This window comes from Mus musculus, chromosome 7 (genome assembly GCF_000001635.26).
Source record: "Mus musculus strain C57BL/6J chromosome 7, GRCm38.p6 C57BL/6J".
Classification (NCBI taxonomy): domain Eukaryota; kingdom Metazoa; phylum Chordata; class Mammalia; order Rodentia; family Muridae; genus Mus; species Mus musculus.
The window spans coordinates 128,246,660-128,265,682 of NC_000073.6; the positions used below are offsets into that span (position 1 = coordinate 128,246,660).

Consider the following 19,023-nt stretch of genomic DNA (forward strand, 5'->3'; position numbering starts at 1 on the left):
TTATGAGACTCCTTAGGCAGGAGCTATGGAAGAACCACTCTGACTTGGTTTCAGCTTTAGGGACTCGCTGCCGCTGAGGCAAAGGCTGGGGTGTGGCCTCCTCTAAACAGAGCCACAAAGCTGGATTGGGTGGGCCCTAGTGCTGTCTTTCTTCATGTCTCCATGCTCCCCCTTCATCGCTCCCCCCCCCCCCACTGTATCCCAGCGGGTCCCGGCTTCCATACATGGTCACGGCCCTGCTTCTAACTCCCTGACGTCCCCCCCCTCCCCGTCCTCCGCCCCCACCGGACACGGCCCCCGCCCTACTCTCCCCAAGCTGTCCGCCAGCGCACCGCCATGGAGGACCTGGGTGAGTGAGGAGATCCCCCTAGCCTCTCATCCTTCCCCGCATCTATCCCCTTCCCAACTCACACTTCTTCCCCATCTCAGCTTTCTCTCTCCATTTTCTCGCCTCAGCCTGCCTGTGCCTCCCTCCCAAATCCACATACCCTTTCCTGCCTCTCCCTTTCCTGCCTCGCTTGCGACAAGCCGCTCCCTCCGTTCTTCCCTGGCTCTCTCTGCTCACTCAATCCTGCTTGTGCAATGGACAAAGTGTTGAGGCACCCACGGGGGCCTGGATTCAGAGACTCTGGGTAGGAAGGGGTTAAGAGATCACTGAGTCCCGGGACTGGGAAAATAGACTAGAGAGGAGAGTGTGACCTGGAGTTTCGGAGATGAAAAGGACCTATATCAGGGTTTCAAGAAGAGTTGAGTGCTCCCAGGTAGAGCAGAGGTCAAGAAAGTCCTCAGGGCAAGAAAGAGAATAATAGAGAATGCCAGGGTTATAGAAAGAAGTCTAAGGCTTCTACCGTAGAGGCTCGGAGAAGAGTAAAGGGACGGGGCGTAGATAAAGCGCCCCAGGCATCTCGTCCCCTCTATTCGCCTAGGCTGAGACTAGAAGACTCTGCTCTTCGTGGCAGAATTTCTAGATCCAGCAGCAGAGGGCGCTCGTCAATAATAGTACATGGATAAGACGTACACCAAAAAGCCGCTCCCTGCCAGGGCCACTTAAAGGACAGGGCTAGACTTCAGTGTGGCCAAGTGGACCAAGCTGGGGAGAAGTAGTAAGTATGTCACAGCAAACATCTAATCAGGAAGTTGGGTGTCAAACATACAGCCGATTGAACAATTTGGGTACAGTAAGAGACAATCTGGGCTGCACCAGAAAAGATGGAGAGAATAAAAGATCATTAGTTGGTTTGTACTTGGCTCCCAGGGTAAGTCAAGGGAGAGGTCTGATCATAAATACCCCGCCACCCCATCCCTCCCCCTCCGCCCCTCCATCCCCACTCCCCCCGCGCTACTATTCTACTTTTTTGCCTTGGTCTGACCCTGTGAGTATGGTTTTGGCCGCTGCCTTTAACACCGGCTTTCTACCTTTTAAAACACGGACACTTGAAATCCTTTATACTCTAACCTCTTAAGACCTTGACATCCCCTCCTTCCCAAACTCTCACCCTGAGGGCCTCTCACCACAGATGCCCTGCTCTCTGACCTGGAGACCACCACTTCACACATGTCACGGTTAGGGGCTCCAAAAGAGCGCCCACCAGAGACACTCACACCTCCCCCACCCTATGGCCACCAGCCACAGGTGAGATGAGATTTTGGGTTCTGGGGGTAGCCATTAGGGCCTGGGTTGGTCTGGGCTAGGGGACATCAGAGTCTGAGTGAGGCAAGGAACATGACTGTCCTTCCACAAATACCTCTACTCTCTATAGACAGGGTCTGGAGAATCTTCAGGAACCACTGGGGACAAGGATCATCTATACAGGTGAGGGGCCTGGGAACTGGGCTAGGAAGATGGGGAAGCCAGTTTCAGTTCAGAGGAGGGGACTCGGATTCCCTACCCTAAACCCAGGTTCCCTCCTGCCCTTAGCACAGTATGCAAGCCTCGGTCCCCAAAGCCTGTGGCCCCTGTGGCTCCTCCATTCTCCTCTTCCAGTGGTGTGTTGGGCAATGGCCTCTGTGAGCTAGACCGTTTGCTTCAGGAACTTAATGCCACCCAGTTCAACATTACAGGTACCAGGGTTACCGAGACAGTCTTGGATGGCTTGGGGACAGGGCAAAGAAGGGCAGAGTCTAAGGGACTCAAACTGTCCGAGGAGCCATTAAAGGACGGGAAGCCTTCACTGGGAGGGTGGACTGATATGGGCTCCTTGCCAGTGTTGTTCTCTCATCTCTCCAGATGAAATCATGTCTCAGTTCCCATCTAGTAAAATGGCTGAAGGGGAAGAGAAGGAGGACCAATCTGAAGACAAGAGCTCACCCACTGTGTGAGTTTGGTAGAGTGGGCAGGGCTGGGAAGCGGATGATGGGTCCTGCATGCCTGACTTACCAGAGGGGTGTTAGGCTGGCAGGTTCTGAGGTGATTCACGGTGTCCTCCACAGCCCTCCCAGCCCATTCCCTGCCCCCTCAAAGCCTTCAGCCACCTCCGCCACTCAGGAACTGGATAGACTGATGGCCTCGCTCTCTGACTTCCGTGTTCAGAACCATGTGAGTCTGCAAGGATTTTGGTCCGTGTCACTTTGTGGCTCACCAATCCAGTCGTGATGCTTCCAGTCTGTGGCTTTGTTGACTCAGTGTCCTCTTTACTGCAGCTTCCAGCCTCAGGGCCACCTCAGCCTCCAGCAGCGAGCCCCACCCGTGAAGGATGCCCATCTCCACCAGGACAGACTAGCAAAGGCAGTCTGGACACCATGCTGGGCCTGCTGCAGTCTGACCTCAGCCGTCGTGGTGTCCCCACACAGGCCAAAGGCCTCTGTGGCTCCTGCAATAAACCTATAGCTGGGCAAGTAAGTTCAGTACCTTGAGCAGTGGCATATACTCACATATCCACCTTTAAGAATCAGACTGGCGTGGTGGTGCACACCATTAACCCCAGCACTCAGGAGGCAGAGGCAGGCGGATTTCTGAGTTCGAGGCCAGCCTGGTCTACAAAGTGAGTTCCAGGGACAGCCAGGGCTATACAGAGAAACCCTGTCTCGAAAAAACCAAAAACAAACAAACAAAAAAAAGAATCAGACTTTGTGGTTTTTCCCTTTTAAAATGTTTCCTCACTCTTTGAGAATTTAATGCATGTACAGGTTAGATACAAAGTGAGATTCGTGTTAGATACAATGTATCTTAACACCTTCCTCTATTTCTTCCAGTGCCCCTTTATATTCCCAACTTCATGTCATCTTTTTTTTTTTTTTTTAAAAAAAGTCTACCAGGTACAGTTAGTGCTTCCAGTGTGTGAATGGGTGTAGGGCCATCCTTTGGAGCACTGGCCCCTGCCAGGGGCTACATCCCTGAAGAAAACAAGTGCCGTCACCTAGGAGCCAACAACTGCCAATCACTCCTCAGCTAGGGGAAGGGCTAAATGAGCCCCTTCCTCATTCTTGCTGGAATTTTGACTGGCTCCATACTGTGTAGGTCTCATGAAGGATCTACAGCTCATGAGCGTGTGAGTGCACCAGCCAGGCATGCTGAGAAAGCACAGCTTCACAGCTGTCAACCTCTGGCTCTTACAACCTGGCCACGCCCTGTTCCGTGATGCTCGCTGAGCCTTGTGGGGACACTGTGGGAGATAAATGCTCCAATTAGGACTGTGTGTTTGCCCCTTTCAATGAGTATCTTGAAATGGAATTTGTTTTTCCTTGTGATGTTGAGGCCAGAACTTAGACCCTTGCATTTGTTAGATAGACTTCCCCTCACTAAGCTTTGCCCTAACTCTTGGGACAGGTGTACTGGAATTATAGGGATGCACGGCCCCTTCCCAGGTTATATGTAATTCTTGGAGATTGAATCCAAGACTGTGTGTGTGCTAAGTGATCAGTCTACCACCTCTAGCCCAACCCTTGGGATTTTGAGACAAGGTCTTATGTACTATGTAGCACAGGCTGCCCTAAAACCCATGATTGTGCCCCCTTTACCTCCCAAGTTCTAGAAATTTTAGCATGTGCTACTATGCCCACCTGAAATGGACATTATTATTTATATTTTATGTGTTTTTTGAAAAAAAATTTGAGGGAGTGTCTCACTGTAACCTAGGTTGACCAGAAGCTCACTCTGTAGCCCAGACTGGCCTTGAACTCAGGGCTATCATCGTCCTCCTCAAGCCTTCTAAGTGCTGGATGTACAGGAGTGAGCCACCATGCCCAGCTATGGTTTATGTTTCCTTCCTTCCTTCCTTCCTTCCTTCCTTCCTTCCTTCCTTCCTTCTTTCTCTCTCTCCCTCTTTCTTTCTCCCTCTCTTTCTTTCTCCCTCCCTTTCTTTCTCCCTCTCTTTCTTTCTCCCTCCCTCCTTCTCTTTCTTTCTTTCTTTCTTTCTTTCTTTTTCTTTCTTTCTTTCTTCCTTCCTTCCTTCCTTCCTTCCTTCCTTCCTTCCTTTCTTTCTAAAATGTGCATTGGTGTTTTCCCTGAGTTAATAGGCTCAGCTGCCATGTAGGTGCTGGGAATAGAACTCAGGTCTTCTGGAAGAGAAGCCAGTGCTTTTAACCACTGAACCATCTCTCCCAGCCCCCTATTTTATGTTTTCTTAATTTGAAAAGTTGCGTGTGTGCTAGGGACTAAAGCTGGGGTTTTATGCATGCTAAGCACACCTTTACCATTGAATACTCCTAGCACCATGTATATTTATGAATGAGAAAACGGAAACTCTTAGTGATAAGCCATAAGGTAAGAACTCCAACCTGTTTAGTATTTGGTGTGGCCCTACTGTGTGCTGACCACTGTACTAGTTCTTTTTCAAACCCCTATTTCATTTAATCTTCCCAAAGGGCTCATTAGTTTTGCTTGGTATCTCTCGGGAATCATAAAAACTGTCTCTCTTTCCTTTCTGGTCCAGAAGTCCTGCTTCTTGGATCATGGATCAAGGTGTGACCTCTGTGAGGCTCTAGGTACTCCAGACTTCATGGGAGCTTCCTCTACTAAAACTCACTCTGTATCGGCATAAAGAGGACTCTGTTTTCTAGCGTGGTGCCTAAATAGACTTTAAAGTAACTAAACCTTTCGTGGGCCCTTAGAAGGAGTGTGGCCCAGATACACCACTATGCCTTGCGTGCTTGTAAGCCTGAGGGTAAACCTGTAAGGCCAGCCCTGGACCTCTAACACAGTTTGTAGAGACTTGGACACTTGGGTTTGTTGTTATTTGTTTGTTTGTTTGTTTGTTTCATCCTGATCACCCTGCTTTCTGAGGTTGGCAAGTCTGGTTTGAGAGTCAGGAACTTAGTCTATCAAGATGCTTTAAGCCAACCCAGCACAAATATTCTGGATCATATCTGCTTAATTTTCCGTTAAGACTGGGAAAATGCCAGGTATATAAACCTTAGCTCGTCCAGCTCCTGCCAGGTGGAGAGCCAATCTGACAGAAACCTCCTGTTCAACTTGGCAGGTGGTTACAGCCCTGGGCAGAGCCTGGCACCCGGAGCACTTCCTTTGCAGCGGTTGTTCCACAACCCTGGGAGGCAGCAGCTTCTTCGAGAAGGATGGGGCTCCCTTTTGCCCCGAGTGCTACTTTGAGCGCTTCTCCCCACGATGTGGCTTCTGTAACCAACCCATCCGACACGTAAGCTCTGCAGACCTCCACCGATTAACCTGTTTCAGAGAGGACTGGCCATATGGAGACCTATCTCTTCCACCTACCTCCACGCCCACCCTACCCTGTCTCTTCAGTTTTTCCTCTTTAGCCCCAAATCCTTTGTTAGTTCTCCCGCCTTCCCTGGGTTCCCAGAGGGAAGTGGAGGGAAGAAGGGAGAAGAGGTGACAATAGTGTCCTTTTTCCGTTTTATGCAGAAAATGGTTACCGCCTTGGGCACCCACTGGCACCCAGAACATTTCTGCTGCGTCAGCTGCGGAGAGCCTTTTGGAGAAGAGGGTGAGAGCTGAAACTTAAAAGCTACAGGTCCACTTTTCTCCTCCCCATAAGTTTTCTTCAATTCCATCTGGCCTTTCCATCCGTGGGTCCCAACTCCCGCCTCTATCCCCACCCACCGCGCCCCTTTCCCTGTCCTAGACCCTATCCTTCCCTCCCTGTTCTGCATACCCACTGCCACGCTTTGATCTTGTAGTCCCGCCCACACCGTCTGTCTCCGCCCCCAGGTTTCCACGAGCGGGAGGGTCGTCCGTACTGCCGGCGGGACTTCCTGCAGCTGTTCGCCCCACGCTGCCAGGGCTGCCAAGGCCCTATTTTGGATAACTACATCTCGGCACTCAGCGCGCTCTGGCACCCAGACTGCTTCGTGTGCAGGGTGCGTGGCTGTGGGGAGCGGGCTAGGAGCCCAGGGTGTGATGATTCGTTGATTAGTCGCTTCACTTTTGCTGCAAAGCTGCAGGAGTCAGGGTGGATGCTAGTTATCCACACGGGTTACCTGGTTAGGGTTTTGGCTTATTTTTGTTAATTCTTCCTTCTGGTAGGAATGCCTTGCGCCCTTCTCCGGAGGCAGCTTTTTTGAGCACGAGGGTCGCCCTTTGTGTGAAAACCATTTCCATGCTCAGCGTGGTTCGCTGTGTGCCACGTGTGGTCTCCCAGTGACCGGCCGCTGTGTGTCCGCTCTGGGCCGACGCTTCCATCCAGACCACTTCACCTGCACATTCTGCCTGCGCCCACTCACCAAAGGCTCCTTCCAGGAGCGCGCCAGCAAGCCTTACTGCCAGCCTTGCTTCCTGAAGCTCTTCGGCTGACCTCCTCTTGGGATCAGAGATCTCCAAAACTAAGCCTTCAAAAACACATTCGTGAAAAAGACTGAGTCCTCCAGATCCCTGGCTCTGGAGCTACCCAGGCATCCTTGCTCCTTCTCCCACCCCCATCCCCATTGTGGCCCAGCCACTGGAGAGGCCTACCCCTAAGATGCTCTAGGTTTGTCAATTTCAGAAAGGGCCCCATTAGCCTGGAATGTAGCTCTCACTTTGACATGATTCTGGTTCTCTTGTCTGACCAAGTAGAGGCCAGGATGTCCCTGTTCACCCATGGCACACTATTCTGTACACATTTTTTTTTCTACAAACATAAAAACACACTCCACACTTTACAGTGCCAGAGAACCTTGCTTTACTACCCAGAGCCCTTGCTCTGTGCTCTGAGGGCTCCGGGCCACAGCTCTGGGGAGGGGACAGAGCTGCATCCCCTTGGGGATAACAATAAATAGCAGATGAAGGCAGGCATGGAGAGGTATGCCTGTAATCCCAACGCGGAGGCCAGGGCAGACTATCTTCAGTTGCATAGCAAAATTGAGGTCAGTTGGGTTCAAAATAAAACAAAAACCCGCAAACCCCTGGAAACCAAAATTCAAAGCAATGGCAACAGAGGGAAAGGTGTAGTACTTCATGACTCTAATCGCAGCATGCCGGAGGCAAGTTCAACACCAGTTCAAAAACAGGCTGGCTGTGTATAGTGAGTTCCAGGCCAGCCTGGCTCTTGGGTATAATAGAAGACCAAGTACCAATAGGGTGGGGTTGGGGCACTAGAAGACCGGGGTTCAGTTCCTAACACCTGCAATTGTCTGTAACTCCAGTTCCAAGGAGTCCAACACCTCTTCTGACCTCTGTAGGCACCAGGTACACACATGGTGCACAGACATACATGCAGGCAAAACGCCCCTACATATAAAGCACAATTTTTTTTTTTAAAAAAAAGGGGGGTTGGAGAAATGGTTCAGGGTTTGAGTCCTGTACATTCAGAAGATGTGTTCAGTCCCCAACCCCACATGGTGGCTCCCAATCACTTGCAACTCCAGTTCTGAGGAGTTGAGGACACCATGAGTTATCATTTATCTTAAAAGACATTTTTAACATAGGTTTTAACCACAGAGTCAAAAGAGAGGCACTGGGGAAGAAAGGAAGATATGCGTCAAACCATAGGTGTGGGCTCCTGAAAGACAGACAAGGCAGCTCTGTCCTAGAGGTGAGTATATAGGATTTTAACTGCTAATGAGTTTCTCAGGCACCGTCTACTTCTCTGTCTGTATTCCTCTTTTTGGTACTTAAGATTGGGTGGACGTCTGGACAAAGTGGGAGCTACAGAATGGGAAAAGATCTTTACCAATTACACATCCGATAGAGGGTCTATATCAGTATGAAAAGAACTAAAATCAAACAAAAACCTGGATGTTAAGAAATCAAACAGCCCAATTAAAAAAGGGCACAGAACTAAGCAAGTTCTCAAAAGATGAAACACAGTGGCTAAGAAACATTTAAGGGAGTGAGCAGCATCCTTAGTCATCAGGGAAATGCAAACCAAAGCTACCTTGAGCAGCACTTGGGAGGGAGACAGAGTCAGGCCTCCTGATCTGCAGGGTAAGTTCCAGAACAGCCAGGGCTACACAGAGAAACCAACAAAAACAAATGAACAATCAACCCCCCCCACACACACACAGATTACTTGGAGATTTCATCTTACTTTAATCAGAATGGCAAAGATCAATAAAACAAATGACAGCCCATGGCAGTGGGCATGTGGGGGGAGGGGAGCACTTATGCGTTGCTGTGGGAGTGCAGACTTGTCCAGCCACTGTGGAAATCAGCGTGGAGGTTCCTCAGGAATCAGGGAATAGATAGATCTACCTCACAATCCAGCTGATCACTCTTGGGCATACCCCAAAAGGAGTCTACACCCTACTGTAGAGACACTTGTCCATCCATTGCAGCTCTGTTCAAAGTATCCAAAAGCTGGAAATAGCAAAGATGCTGTTGATGGATGAATGGATAAGGAAAATATGTTATATTTACACAATGGTATATTATTCAGCTGTTTAAAAACATGCAATAATGAAATTCACCAGTAAATGGATGGAACTAGAAAAAAATAATTCTGAGCAAGCAAATTCAGATCCAGAAAGACAAACGTGGTATGTATTCTCCTATGTGTGGATGTTAGCTTTTAAGCTCTCAATAGACATGCTACAATCCATATAATCACAGAGGTTAGATATGGAGTAAGGGACTTGCCGGGTAGATTGTACAAGGAAGGGGAAATAGAATATATATAGTTATGGAGAGACAGGAGAACAGGAAGATTACACAGAAAAGAGAAGAAAAGAGGAAGATAAGAAAAGGACTGAGAGAAAGCTAATCCTAAAGGGCCATTGGAGGGGCTGCATAGAAACCTGCTACTGTAGAAGGGCCATTGGTAGAAGCCTCTAAAATATATACATATAGGAAAGGAATTTAAAGAGAGTCACCAAATAATGGGGGAGACAATGCTTCAGCGAGACACCTTCCACCACCAAGGGGAGCATCCAGTGAGAGGAATGGGCTACGTCTTGTTGAGTCATTGTTCAAAGGAGACCCATGGAAACCCTCACACATCTCAGACTATTGGTTGCTCTCCACAACCTGATGGTAAGTCCTTATTGCTGAAGACAGCACTTGCATTATCTCATCCGACACAGAGAAGTCAAGCTGGTGCCTAACACGAGCCCTCACCCTTACTAACTGTAATACTACTGTTAGTATTAAATACTACTGTTCGTAGTATTGGAATGTACTCTCTGCATGCTACCAAGGAAGGAAGATAAACACCAACTCAGCTACAAACCCTTCAATCTATAATATGATGACTTACCTGCATGATATTCTGGTGCAACTATGGCACAAACACTGTGGGAGGAACCAACCACTATCTGGTCGGATTTAAGGCCCACCCATGAGATGGAGCCGATGTCTTATGCTGCTCAGGTGGTTGAGAACCTGAGTCTAATAGACCTAGGGGCAAGCCAAATACTAAAACAGTGGTTCTCAACTGTCCTAATTCCCACAATACAGTTCCTTGTATTGTGGTGACCCCCAACCATAAAATTAATTTTTGTTGCTACTTCATAACTAATTTTGCTACTGTTATGAATCATAATGTAATTATCAGATATGCGACCTATGTGAAAAGGTCGTTCAACCCTCAAAGGGGCCAGGACCCACAAATTGGGAATGGCTGTGCTAAGGGATGTGGCAATTCTCCTGTGCCCACAGATTAGTGTCTTTCTCAATCAGCCATCATCAGAGAAACTTTTTCCTGCAGTAGATGGGAACTAATACAGAGGCCTGAGACCCACAAGTAGACAGTATGTAAAGTGGGAGACCTTGGAACGTCCAGTCCATAATGGCATGTCTTCCCTCAGGGATCAGGGAGAAACAAACAAACAAAAACCCGATTATAAGAGACCCAGGGGATGAAAGACACTAAGGAAAGAGTGTTCCCAGACACAGCAGGACTGATGCACATCTGAACTCACAGAGGCTCTGACAGCACAGGTCTGAGCCAAATGGGGTCCCAGTGCTGAGAGGCAGAAGTGGACATGAACTCCCATCCTTAACTAAGAGGCATCTTCAACTGATAGCCACTTGCTGTTGGGAGGTGTTTGCCTGCTTCTCTGAGGCAGAGAGAGACAAAACAAGACAAAAAGTCTGCCTGCTAGGCAGAGAGTCAAGGCAGGTCAGGTCCGCTGGCAGATTTCCCAGCCTGCCGAGGCATGGACCGATAAGAGGAGGTACACTTGAGGCTCAAGGTGAGGGGCTGAAGATTCTATTGACCTTGGCAGAAGGAACAGGGAGGTTTGGGATGGGAACAGATGTCTTGTGTGTATATTTCAGCAAATTGTTTTTGTTAGCTTGTGGCTTTGCTTCCCACGGCACTGCATAGTATTCAAAGGCTAAGAGAAATAAACTCACTGCTGTCTGCTGCTGGCATAGTATCGACCCCATAGCCTTCCCATATCTGCCGCTTGCATCTTCTTTCTGTCTTCTCTTTAATCCTTGATTTCCCCCGCCCTCTTCATACCGGCTTCTTCCAGCACACCTGCAAAGGAAAAATTAGTTTTCTCCAATGGAATCTTACTGGGTATATGAGCCACACGTAAGGGCAAGTCCTTCGCGTGCCCTGCGCTAGACAGCCAACGTAAAATGAACTCAGTGGTGTTAGATTTCAGTCCCAGGACAAAGGGCTGAGGTTCCTACTTCGAAGTGGACCTGGCTTCAGGTTCTCCTAGCATCTCTCAGCCCCTGCCTTTTTGTTGTTGTTTTGGTTTTGCTTGGTTGTTTTGATTTTTTTATTGGTTATTTTATTTATTTATATTTTGGATTTTATCCTCTTTCCCTGTTTCCCCTCCACAAGCCCCCTACCCTTTTCCCCACCTCCCCCCGCACTTCTATGAGGGTGCTCCCCCACCCACCCACCCACCCACCTACTTCCTCCTCACTGCCCTAGCATTCCCCTATGCTAGGGCATCAAGCCTTCATAGGACCAAGGGCCTCCCCTATCATTGATGCCAGATAAAGCCATCCTCTGCTACATATGCAGTTGGAGCCATGGGTACCTACATGTGTATTCTTTGGTTGGTGGTTTAGTCCCTGGGAGCTCTGAGGGGTTGGTTGATATTGTTCTTCCTATGGGGTTTCAAACCCCTTCAACTCCTTCAGTCCTTCCCATAACTCCTCCGCTGGGGTCCCTGTGCTCAGTCCGATGGTCGGCTGCAATGGCTGGCTGCAAGCATCTGCATCTCTATCAGTAAGGCTCTGGCAGAGCCTGTCAGGAGACATCCATATCAGACCCCTGCCTGTTACAGGATCCTCCTGGCTGGCTTACCAAGCCGCCTACTTCTGCAGCCCAGGTATTGGGCTGGGCTGCCTCTCCCCCAGCTGCCCTTCCCTATATAATCCAACCATGTTCTCCTGCCTCTGGGGCTCCCCCCTTCCCTCTTCCCTTTCCTTCTCTCTCTCTCCCCTCATGATTCAGGGTCCTGTTCACTCTGGTCTCTCCCAGATGTCTCTGCCTCTGGCCATGTTTCCCCACATATCTATAATAAACTTTCTCCTCCACCATACCTAGGACCAGTGATGACTTTACTGATCTTTTGCTTGTATATTATGATTTTGTACTTTGGATTTTTATTGGTGTGTGCGTGTGCATGTGTGAGAGAAAGAGGGAGAGAGAGAGAGAGAGAGAGAGAGAGAGAGAGAGAGAGAGAGTGCTGCCTGCCTGCTTGCCTGCCTGCCTGTCTCTGTGTGTGTATTGTTTTGTTTTATTCTGGTTGTTTGTTTGCCTGTTTTCTAAAGAGAGAGAGGAAGGAGGTTTGGAGTTGGGAGGGTGTGGAAGGGAGGGGGAATCTTAAAGAAGATGAGGAAGAGAAAATTGGCCAGAATATATTGTATAGAAATTTATTCTAAATTTAAAAATAGATATTGGGTGGGTCTGGGGTGCCATGTGAATTGAACCTGGGTCTCTGGAAGAGAATCCAGTCCTCTTAACCATTTCTCCAACCCTCCTGGTAGAATTCTTGCTTCTCAGATGGCAAAAGGCATTAACCAGTTTCTTGGGTGAGTGCCTTATGGTCCATGTATTCAGCAGGTGCTTGCATATGAATTTTTCATCCCACTGAGAGACAGGGTTTGGTGAATAAATGCCCCATTTCCTAGCCCACTGGTGATCCAGTCTGAGGAGCATTCTGTGTAGCATTTCAGGCCACGGGGGGCTGGGCTGCAGCTTCACATAGGTTCTATCTGTTAAACAGTGCATCGCTTTGTGGTCCTTCTCCTTTGTCTCACTTCCTCTGCTCCTTCACATCCTTATACCAGAATCACCAGAAAGCAGCAGCTTCGATGCTGTTGAGGTAGAGTTAGGCGCTAAGCTGGAATGGATGGTTCCAGAATCTCAGCATCCTGGGGTATAAATCTCTTCAGGACTGTCTTCTTGGCTGGCCTTCCACATCTGTGGTGTCTACATCACATCCCCTCTTCTAAGGGTTATTCTCAGACAAGAGACTTGGGAAGCAGTGGAGAATCCAGGTGGCTTAAATCTTTGTGACTTTATAGATGGGACATGTGTAAATGGGCAGGGCACTCAGTGTGCCTGCTTTGGAGGACAGCATAGACTCAACCAGCCTTTGAGCAAAACCATTTGAGGACAGAAAAGTGCTTCTGCACTGAGCATATGCAGGCCTTTTCTGGTCATTTCTTAAACAATATGGTAGAACAACTATTTTCATAGCATTTATATCATTTTGTGCCTAATAAGGAATTTTGAGATAGCATAATATCTGAGGATGTGTGTCGGACTGGAGCATCCTTAGATCTTCTCATCTGTAGTGGGTTCTGGAACCAAGACCTCACAGGTACTGAGGGATGAGTCTCCTTGAATTATCACATGAATTCTTGGCTTAAGATGATGGCGACCTGTGCTGTTCTATGAAGATGGTGATGGAATCAGGACAGAAACTTCCACCAAGTCCTCACCAAAACACCTTCCACTCTTATGTCTTTAGAGGCTGTATCCTGAAACAAATATTTAAAAGAACTCTGCCCACTGCCCTGCCTCTGTTCAGCCCCAGCCTTTTCTTATCTTGAGGTCTTCTTTTGCTTCACTAGGCGCTCCTTAAACACAGGTTATCATATTCATCTAAAACACCCGTCTCTACTCCCCATTTCAAGGATCCTTGCAGCTGCCAGCATCAGATAAGTCCTCCTGACTCCGGATGACACTTTCTGATTCCCAGTCTCATCAATTCTAGAAAGCAGATATGTGGAAATTTTCCAGCCCTTCCTAAATGCAGCCTGTGCTAAACAGTGGGCTACTAAGAATGAATCCGGTCAGTCAGTCTGCTGTGGAGGAGTCTTTAATCTGCTGGAGAGAGAGACCTGGACGTTCACAAGTACCCCAGAAGCATCCAGAACGATATCAGGAAAGTCAAGGAAGCCTCCTCATTCCTCCTCTTTCTCTCGAGGGCTCGGAATCAAAGCCGGGGCATTTGTGCATGCTGGGCAAAGGTTCCACCACAGTATTATTTACTTTTATGTCACAGTGACCAAAATACCTGACAACAACTTAAATGAAAAAAAAAAAAAGAGCTCATCTTGGCTCACAGTGTCAACCCGTGGCAGAGAGGCTGTGGCAGACCAGCTTGGTGCGCGGCTGCGGAGGCTTTTCACATCATGGTAGACCAGTGAGCAGAACAAGCAGGAATAAGCAGTATTATCTTCAAAGTCTCTAGTCTTCCTAAATCATGTCACTATCTAGGACTCAGACATTCAAAACATGAGACTGCGAGGAACACTTCATATTTACACCATAACAACCGTTGAGTTTCCTTGTCAACCCTTGGGTTTTTGAGACTATAGGTTATTGTGTAGTCCAAGCTGGGTTTGAACTTAGGATCCTCATGTATCTACCTACTGAGTGCTGAGCTTGTAGCTGTACACCACCACTGTGGACTGAGAAATACTTTTTTAAAGGTATCATAGACAAGTTACTGAAGGCTGAGGAGAACTCGTCATTTACAAGGCAGGGACAAACTTCTCCAAGTAGAAGACAAACACACTCAAAGACTTGAAGGATATGAAAATTTCCAGCACAGGAAAAGACTTTCTGAACAGGATCCTGACAACACAGGCATGAACACTTATAATTACTAAATGGGATCTTACAAAGCTGAAAAGCTTTTGGATAGCAAAGGGCACTATCATTTGAGCAAAGAGGAAGCCTACGGAATGAGAAAATATTTACCAATTACACATCTGACAGAGGTTAGTTTTTGGAATATACAAGAACTAAAAAACAAAAACAAACCTGAACATCAAGAAAAAATAGCCCAATTTTAAAATAGGGTATAGAACTAACACAAATGACCAAGAGACATTTTAAGAGTTCAGTATCCTTAGCAACCAGGGAAATGGACATTAAAACTGCTCTGAGATTCATCTCAGTTCTATCAGAATGGCCAAGATCACTATAAACAAATGGTAGCTCATGCCGGCAAGAATTCTGGGAAAGGGAGACACTTATGCATTGTGGGAGCACAAACTGGTATGGCCACTGTGGAAATCATTATGGAAGGTCTTTCAAAAGCTGAAAATCAATATACCATTGCGTTCATCTCTCTCTCTCTCTCTCTCTCTCTCTATATATATATATATATATATATATATATATATATATATATATATATATATATGCTCAGGCCAGGGAGTGGCACTATTGGAAGGCATGGCACTGTTGGAATATGTGTGGCCTTGTTGAAGTAGGTGTGCCACTGTGGGTGTGGGCTTTAAGACCCTCATCCTAGCTGCCTGGAAGCCAGTCTTCTGCTAGCAGCCTTCAGATGAAGACGCAGAACTCTCAGCTTCTCCTGCGCCATGCCTGCCTGGATGCTGCCATGTACCCACCTTGATGATAATGGACCAAAACTCTGAACCTGTAAGCCAGCCCCAATTAAATGTTGTCCTTATAAGAGTTGCGTTGGTCATGGCGTCTGTTCACAGCAGTAAAACCCTAAGTAAGCCACCACTCTTGGGCATCTACCCAAAGGACTTTACATCTTACTACAGAGACACTTGCTTGTCCACATTCACTCCTACTCTGTTTATAATAACCAGAAGTGGGAAAGAGCTTAGATGTCCATCAACTGACGAGTGGACAATGATAATGATGTGCATCCATGCAAAGGAATTATTATTCAGCTGATAAGAAAAATGAAATTTGAAGGTATATGGCTGAACTAGAAACTGTCATTCTGAGTGTGGTAAGCCACACCCAGAAGGACAAACACTGAAAATATTCTCTTATTATGAGAATATTAGCTTTTAAACTTTAGATATGTGTCCTTAATTCATAATATCCACAGAGGTTTAGGTAGTTATTAAATAACCAGGAAGGAGAAGGGGATTTTCCATAGCAGGGGAAATAGAATATAAATGGATAAAGGAAAATTAAAATAGGGGGACTAAAGGGGGCAGGGTAAGGGGGACATAAGGAGGGATGACTAACACTAAAAATTTTTTGAAAAGTTGTAAGGATCAACAGAGGAGCTTCCTGCTGCAGATGGGAGCTGAAACAGGAACCAACAACTGGACAATAAGCAACGAGAGGGAGAGAGGGAGGGAGAGAGAGAAGGAGAAAGAAAGGGAGAGAGAGAGAGTGAGAAGGAGAGAGAGAGAGAAAGGCAGAGACAGAGACAGACAGAGAGAGACAGAGGCAGACAGACAGATTGACTGAACTTGTAGTACTCAGTCTTAAATGAGATGTCTAAGAAGTCCTCATCAAATCCCTTCTCTGAGGGCTCAGAAAAGTCTACATAAGAGGAACGGAAAAAGTGTAAGAATCAGAGGGGATGAAAGACACCAACCAAACAAGGCCTTCTAGACACGACAGGACTAATGTTCACATGAACTCACAGCGTCCTGCCCAATACTTATGGGGTCCCAACACTGAGAGGGAAGTGGAGATGAGCCTCCATCCCTGACTCCAAAGCTATCTCAAGTTAGTTTTCTTCAACAGAGTCTAAATGAGTATACAAACCACACTTAAGGGTAGGCTCCATGCCCAGCAGTAGCTAGACAACACAAACTCAATAGTATTTTGGGAGGTATTTTTGTCTCATAATGCTTTGTCTGGGATTTGCTTTTTTTTTTTCTTATAGGTCTTCTGTGTATATATTTTTATGTTTGTTTAATAATGCTTCCTTTTACATTTCTTTTAACTTTGTTTATTTAATGTGTATGAGTGTTCTGCCTGCATGTATGTCTATTCCCCACATGTGTACAGTACCTGAGGCAGTCAGAAGAGAGCACTGAAATTCCTTAGAACTGAGCTACGGACTATGTGGGTGCAGCGATGGAACCCAGGTCCTCTGGAAGAGCAGCCAATGCCTTTAGCTGCTGAGCCATCTCTCCAGCCCCCTTTGCTTATACATTATGGTTTCCAATTTTGTGTTTTATGGGATTTGTGTGTTTGTGAATCTATGTGTCTCTGTGTCTATATGTGTTTCCTGTGCCTTTCCTTTGACTCTTTTATGTTCGTTTGTTTTTATTTTATTCTGGTTTTATTTTATTTTATTTTATTTTATTTTATTTTATTTTATTTTATTTTATTTTAGATGAGTGTTTTCTAATGAGATAGAGAGAAAGAAAGAATGTGGATTTGAGTGGGTTGAGAGGTGGGGAGGATCTGGGAGGAGTCTGGTGGAAGGGAAACTGTAATCAGAATATATAACATGGAAAAATATTTTCAATTTAAAAAAGAGCCATATGGAAACCTACTACTGCAGAAACTTCCTAAAATATACACATACATCAATGGAATTTAAATAGAGTCGTCATATAATAAGGGAAACAATGTCCCAACTGGACATCACATGGTACCAAACAAAAGACCCAGTACCAGGAATGAGTTACCATCTTATGAAGTCATTAACCATAGAGAGCTAATGGTAGCCTCAATCATTACAAAAGCTGTTGCCAAGGTTACTGGGTGCTCTCATACCCTGATGGTAAGACCCTATGGCTGAAGATGGAACTTATTGATATCCTTGAACATTGAGAAATTGAGCTGTGTGACTAGAAGCTTCACCCCATCGACGATGGTCACAGTGCTGCAAAGTGCTATGTTCAGGAGGAAGGTATCCAGCCGCCTCCCTCAGCCACACTCTGAGACTCACACCAGAGACCTGCTCAAAGGGCATGCCCACTGGCCCACAAATATTATGGGAGCAACTGACCACTTTTTGGGGGTGTATTTAAGGTCCACTTCATGAAATGGGACCCATCCCTGACACTGCTAAAATGCCTGAGAACCTGAAACTAGATAGAGCAAGGGCTCTAGGGGAAAGCGCACTACAGTTATTCTAAGGGCACAGGGTTATGACGCCTAATGACATATCGCTGGCTACATCCCTTGGCCAGCACATCACTGAAACCTCACCAGAGGAGCTTCTTGGAGTAGAAGGTGATTAACAGGACTGTCCGTGACTGGACGACTTGCAGAGAGTGAGAGACTTGGGAGCACTCAGACTTCAATGGGATGCTTGTATCTCACCCCTCTGTAAAGATGCAGGTTCTATACAGGAGGTGCAAAGATTGTAAGAGTCAGAGTTGGAGGTTGTCTTCAGGAAAGCAGAGTTTTGCAGACACAACAAAGCTGATGAAAATCTGAACTCACAGACAGTGATAGCATGCACAAGACAGATATCTGAACTCACAGACCGTGATAACATGCACAAGACCTGCACAAGTTCGAACCAAATAAAATCTGAGCATGGAAAATGAGATGTGGGCACAAAGTCCCACTCCTAAGTAAGAAACTACTTGCAGTTGACAGCTACTAGGAGAGAGAAATGGGTTTTTTTCAATGGAGAGACACTGGGTGTATCAACTGCACCCCAAGGCAGGCCACACGCTCAGGAAGAGTTGGCCAACACAAAACACACTCCGTGTTTGGTTTTCTGTTTGCTTGGGTTTGTTTTTGTGCTTTTATTCTTCCTTCCTTTCTTTCTTTGTTTCTTTGTTTCTCTCTCTCTTTCTCTCTCTTTTTCTCTCCCTCCTCCTCCTCCTCTTCTTTCTTCTTTTTCTTCTTCTTCTTCTTCTTCTTCTTCTTCTTCTTCTTCTTCTTCTTCTTCTTCTTCTTCTTCTTCTTCTTCTTCTTCTTCTTCTGATCAGAGAGGGGAGGGGATCTGGGAAAAGTTGGGGGAGAGGAAAGAATTTGCCCAAAATATATTGCATAAAAATTTTTTAAAAATAAATTTAAAACAATTTTTAGGATAGAGCAAAGAGAAAGTAGAAAATATTTGGGTTGGGAAGGGCAGGAGAATGAGGGAAATGTGATTTTTTCTCCCTAGGTTTTGTATGGCAGAAGTCAGGGCATGGCATGCGTGACAGTCAGGCTGAGGAACATGTATGTCCTGCTGACTGTCAGGGGGTGCTATGGAGGACTTGTGCGGAGGACACTGTCAGAGTTGGATTTGGACCTTCCTAATCAAAGTTAGAGGGTGTATTTTCAGAGAACGCAGGAAGGAACTTTGCTTGGAACACTGGGTATAGGATGGATCCTAAACCCAGGAAGGAGTGCTCTTGACTTCCAAATGGTCCAGCGCCCCAGGACCAGCCTTCGGCCTTGATAGATCCTGATTCAGCTAAATAAAGCTGGAGAAGGAGGCTGAGACCTGGGGGACTTGTCGGCTCAGTGCTCCTGAGGTAACCATTAATCCTTCCCCCAGGGGAATCCAGGGACTAGCCCCTTGAGGGAC

General features: G+C 46.8%; 1 protein-coding gene across 7 annotated transcripts; it reads left to right on the forward strand.

Moving 5' to 3' along the window:
* The first annotated feature begins 152 nt into the window (after positions 1–152).
* Positions 153–9,040, forward strand: Tgfb1i1 (transforming growth factor beta 1 induced transcript 1). 7 transcript variants are annotated; one of them, NM_001289550.1, is made up of 11 exons: positions 153–349; positions 1,518–1,633; positions 1,761–1,813; positions 1,919–2,061; positions 2,228–2,315; positions 2,431–2,536; positions 2,641–2,835; positions 5,418–5,591; positions 5,819–5,900; positions 6,125–6,273; positions 6,440–9,040. In NM_001289550.1, the coding sequence occupies exons 1-11, from the start codon at positions 337–339 to the stop codon at positions 6,704–6,706; spliced, it is 1,386 nt and encodes a 461-aa protein (NP_001276479.1). In that variant the 5' UTR covers positions 153–336; the 3' UTR covers positions 6,707–9,040. The 7 variants fall into 7 exon arrangements, with proteins under 7 accessions (NP_001276479.1, NP_001276480.1, NP_001276481.1 ...); NM_001289551.1 differs by having other exon boundaries at positions 2,641–2,831; XM_011241729.3 differs by having other exon boundaries at positions 293–349; positions 1,924–2,061; positions 6,440–7,053.
* The last annotated feature ends 9,983 nt before the right edge of the window (positions 9,041–19,023 follow it).

Coding starts and splice junctions, on each gene's coding strand:
- Tgfb1i1 (NM_001289550.1), top strand. Junction 2,062..2,227: donor CACCCAGTTCAACATTACAG/GTACCAGGGTTA, acceptor TCATCTCTCCAG/ATGAAATCATGTCTCAGTTC. Junction 2,316..2,430: donor GACAAGAGCTCACCCACTGT/GTGAGTTTGGTA, acceptor TGTCCTCCACAG/CCCTCCCAGCCCATTCCCTG.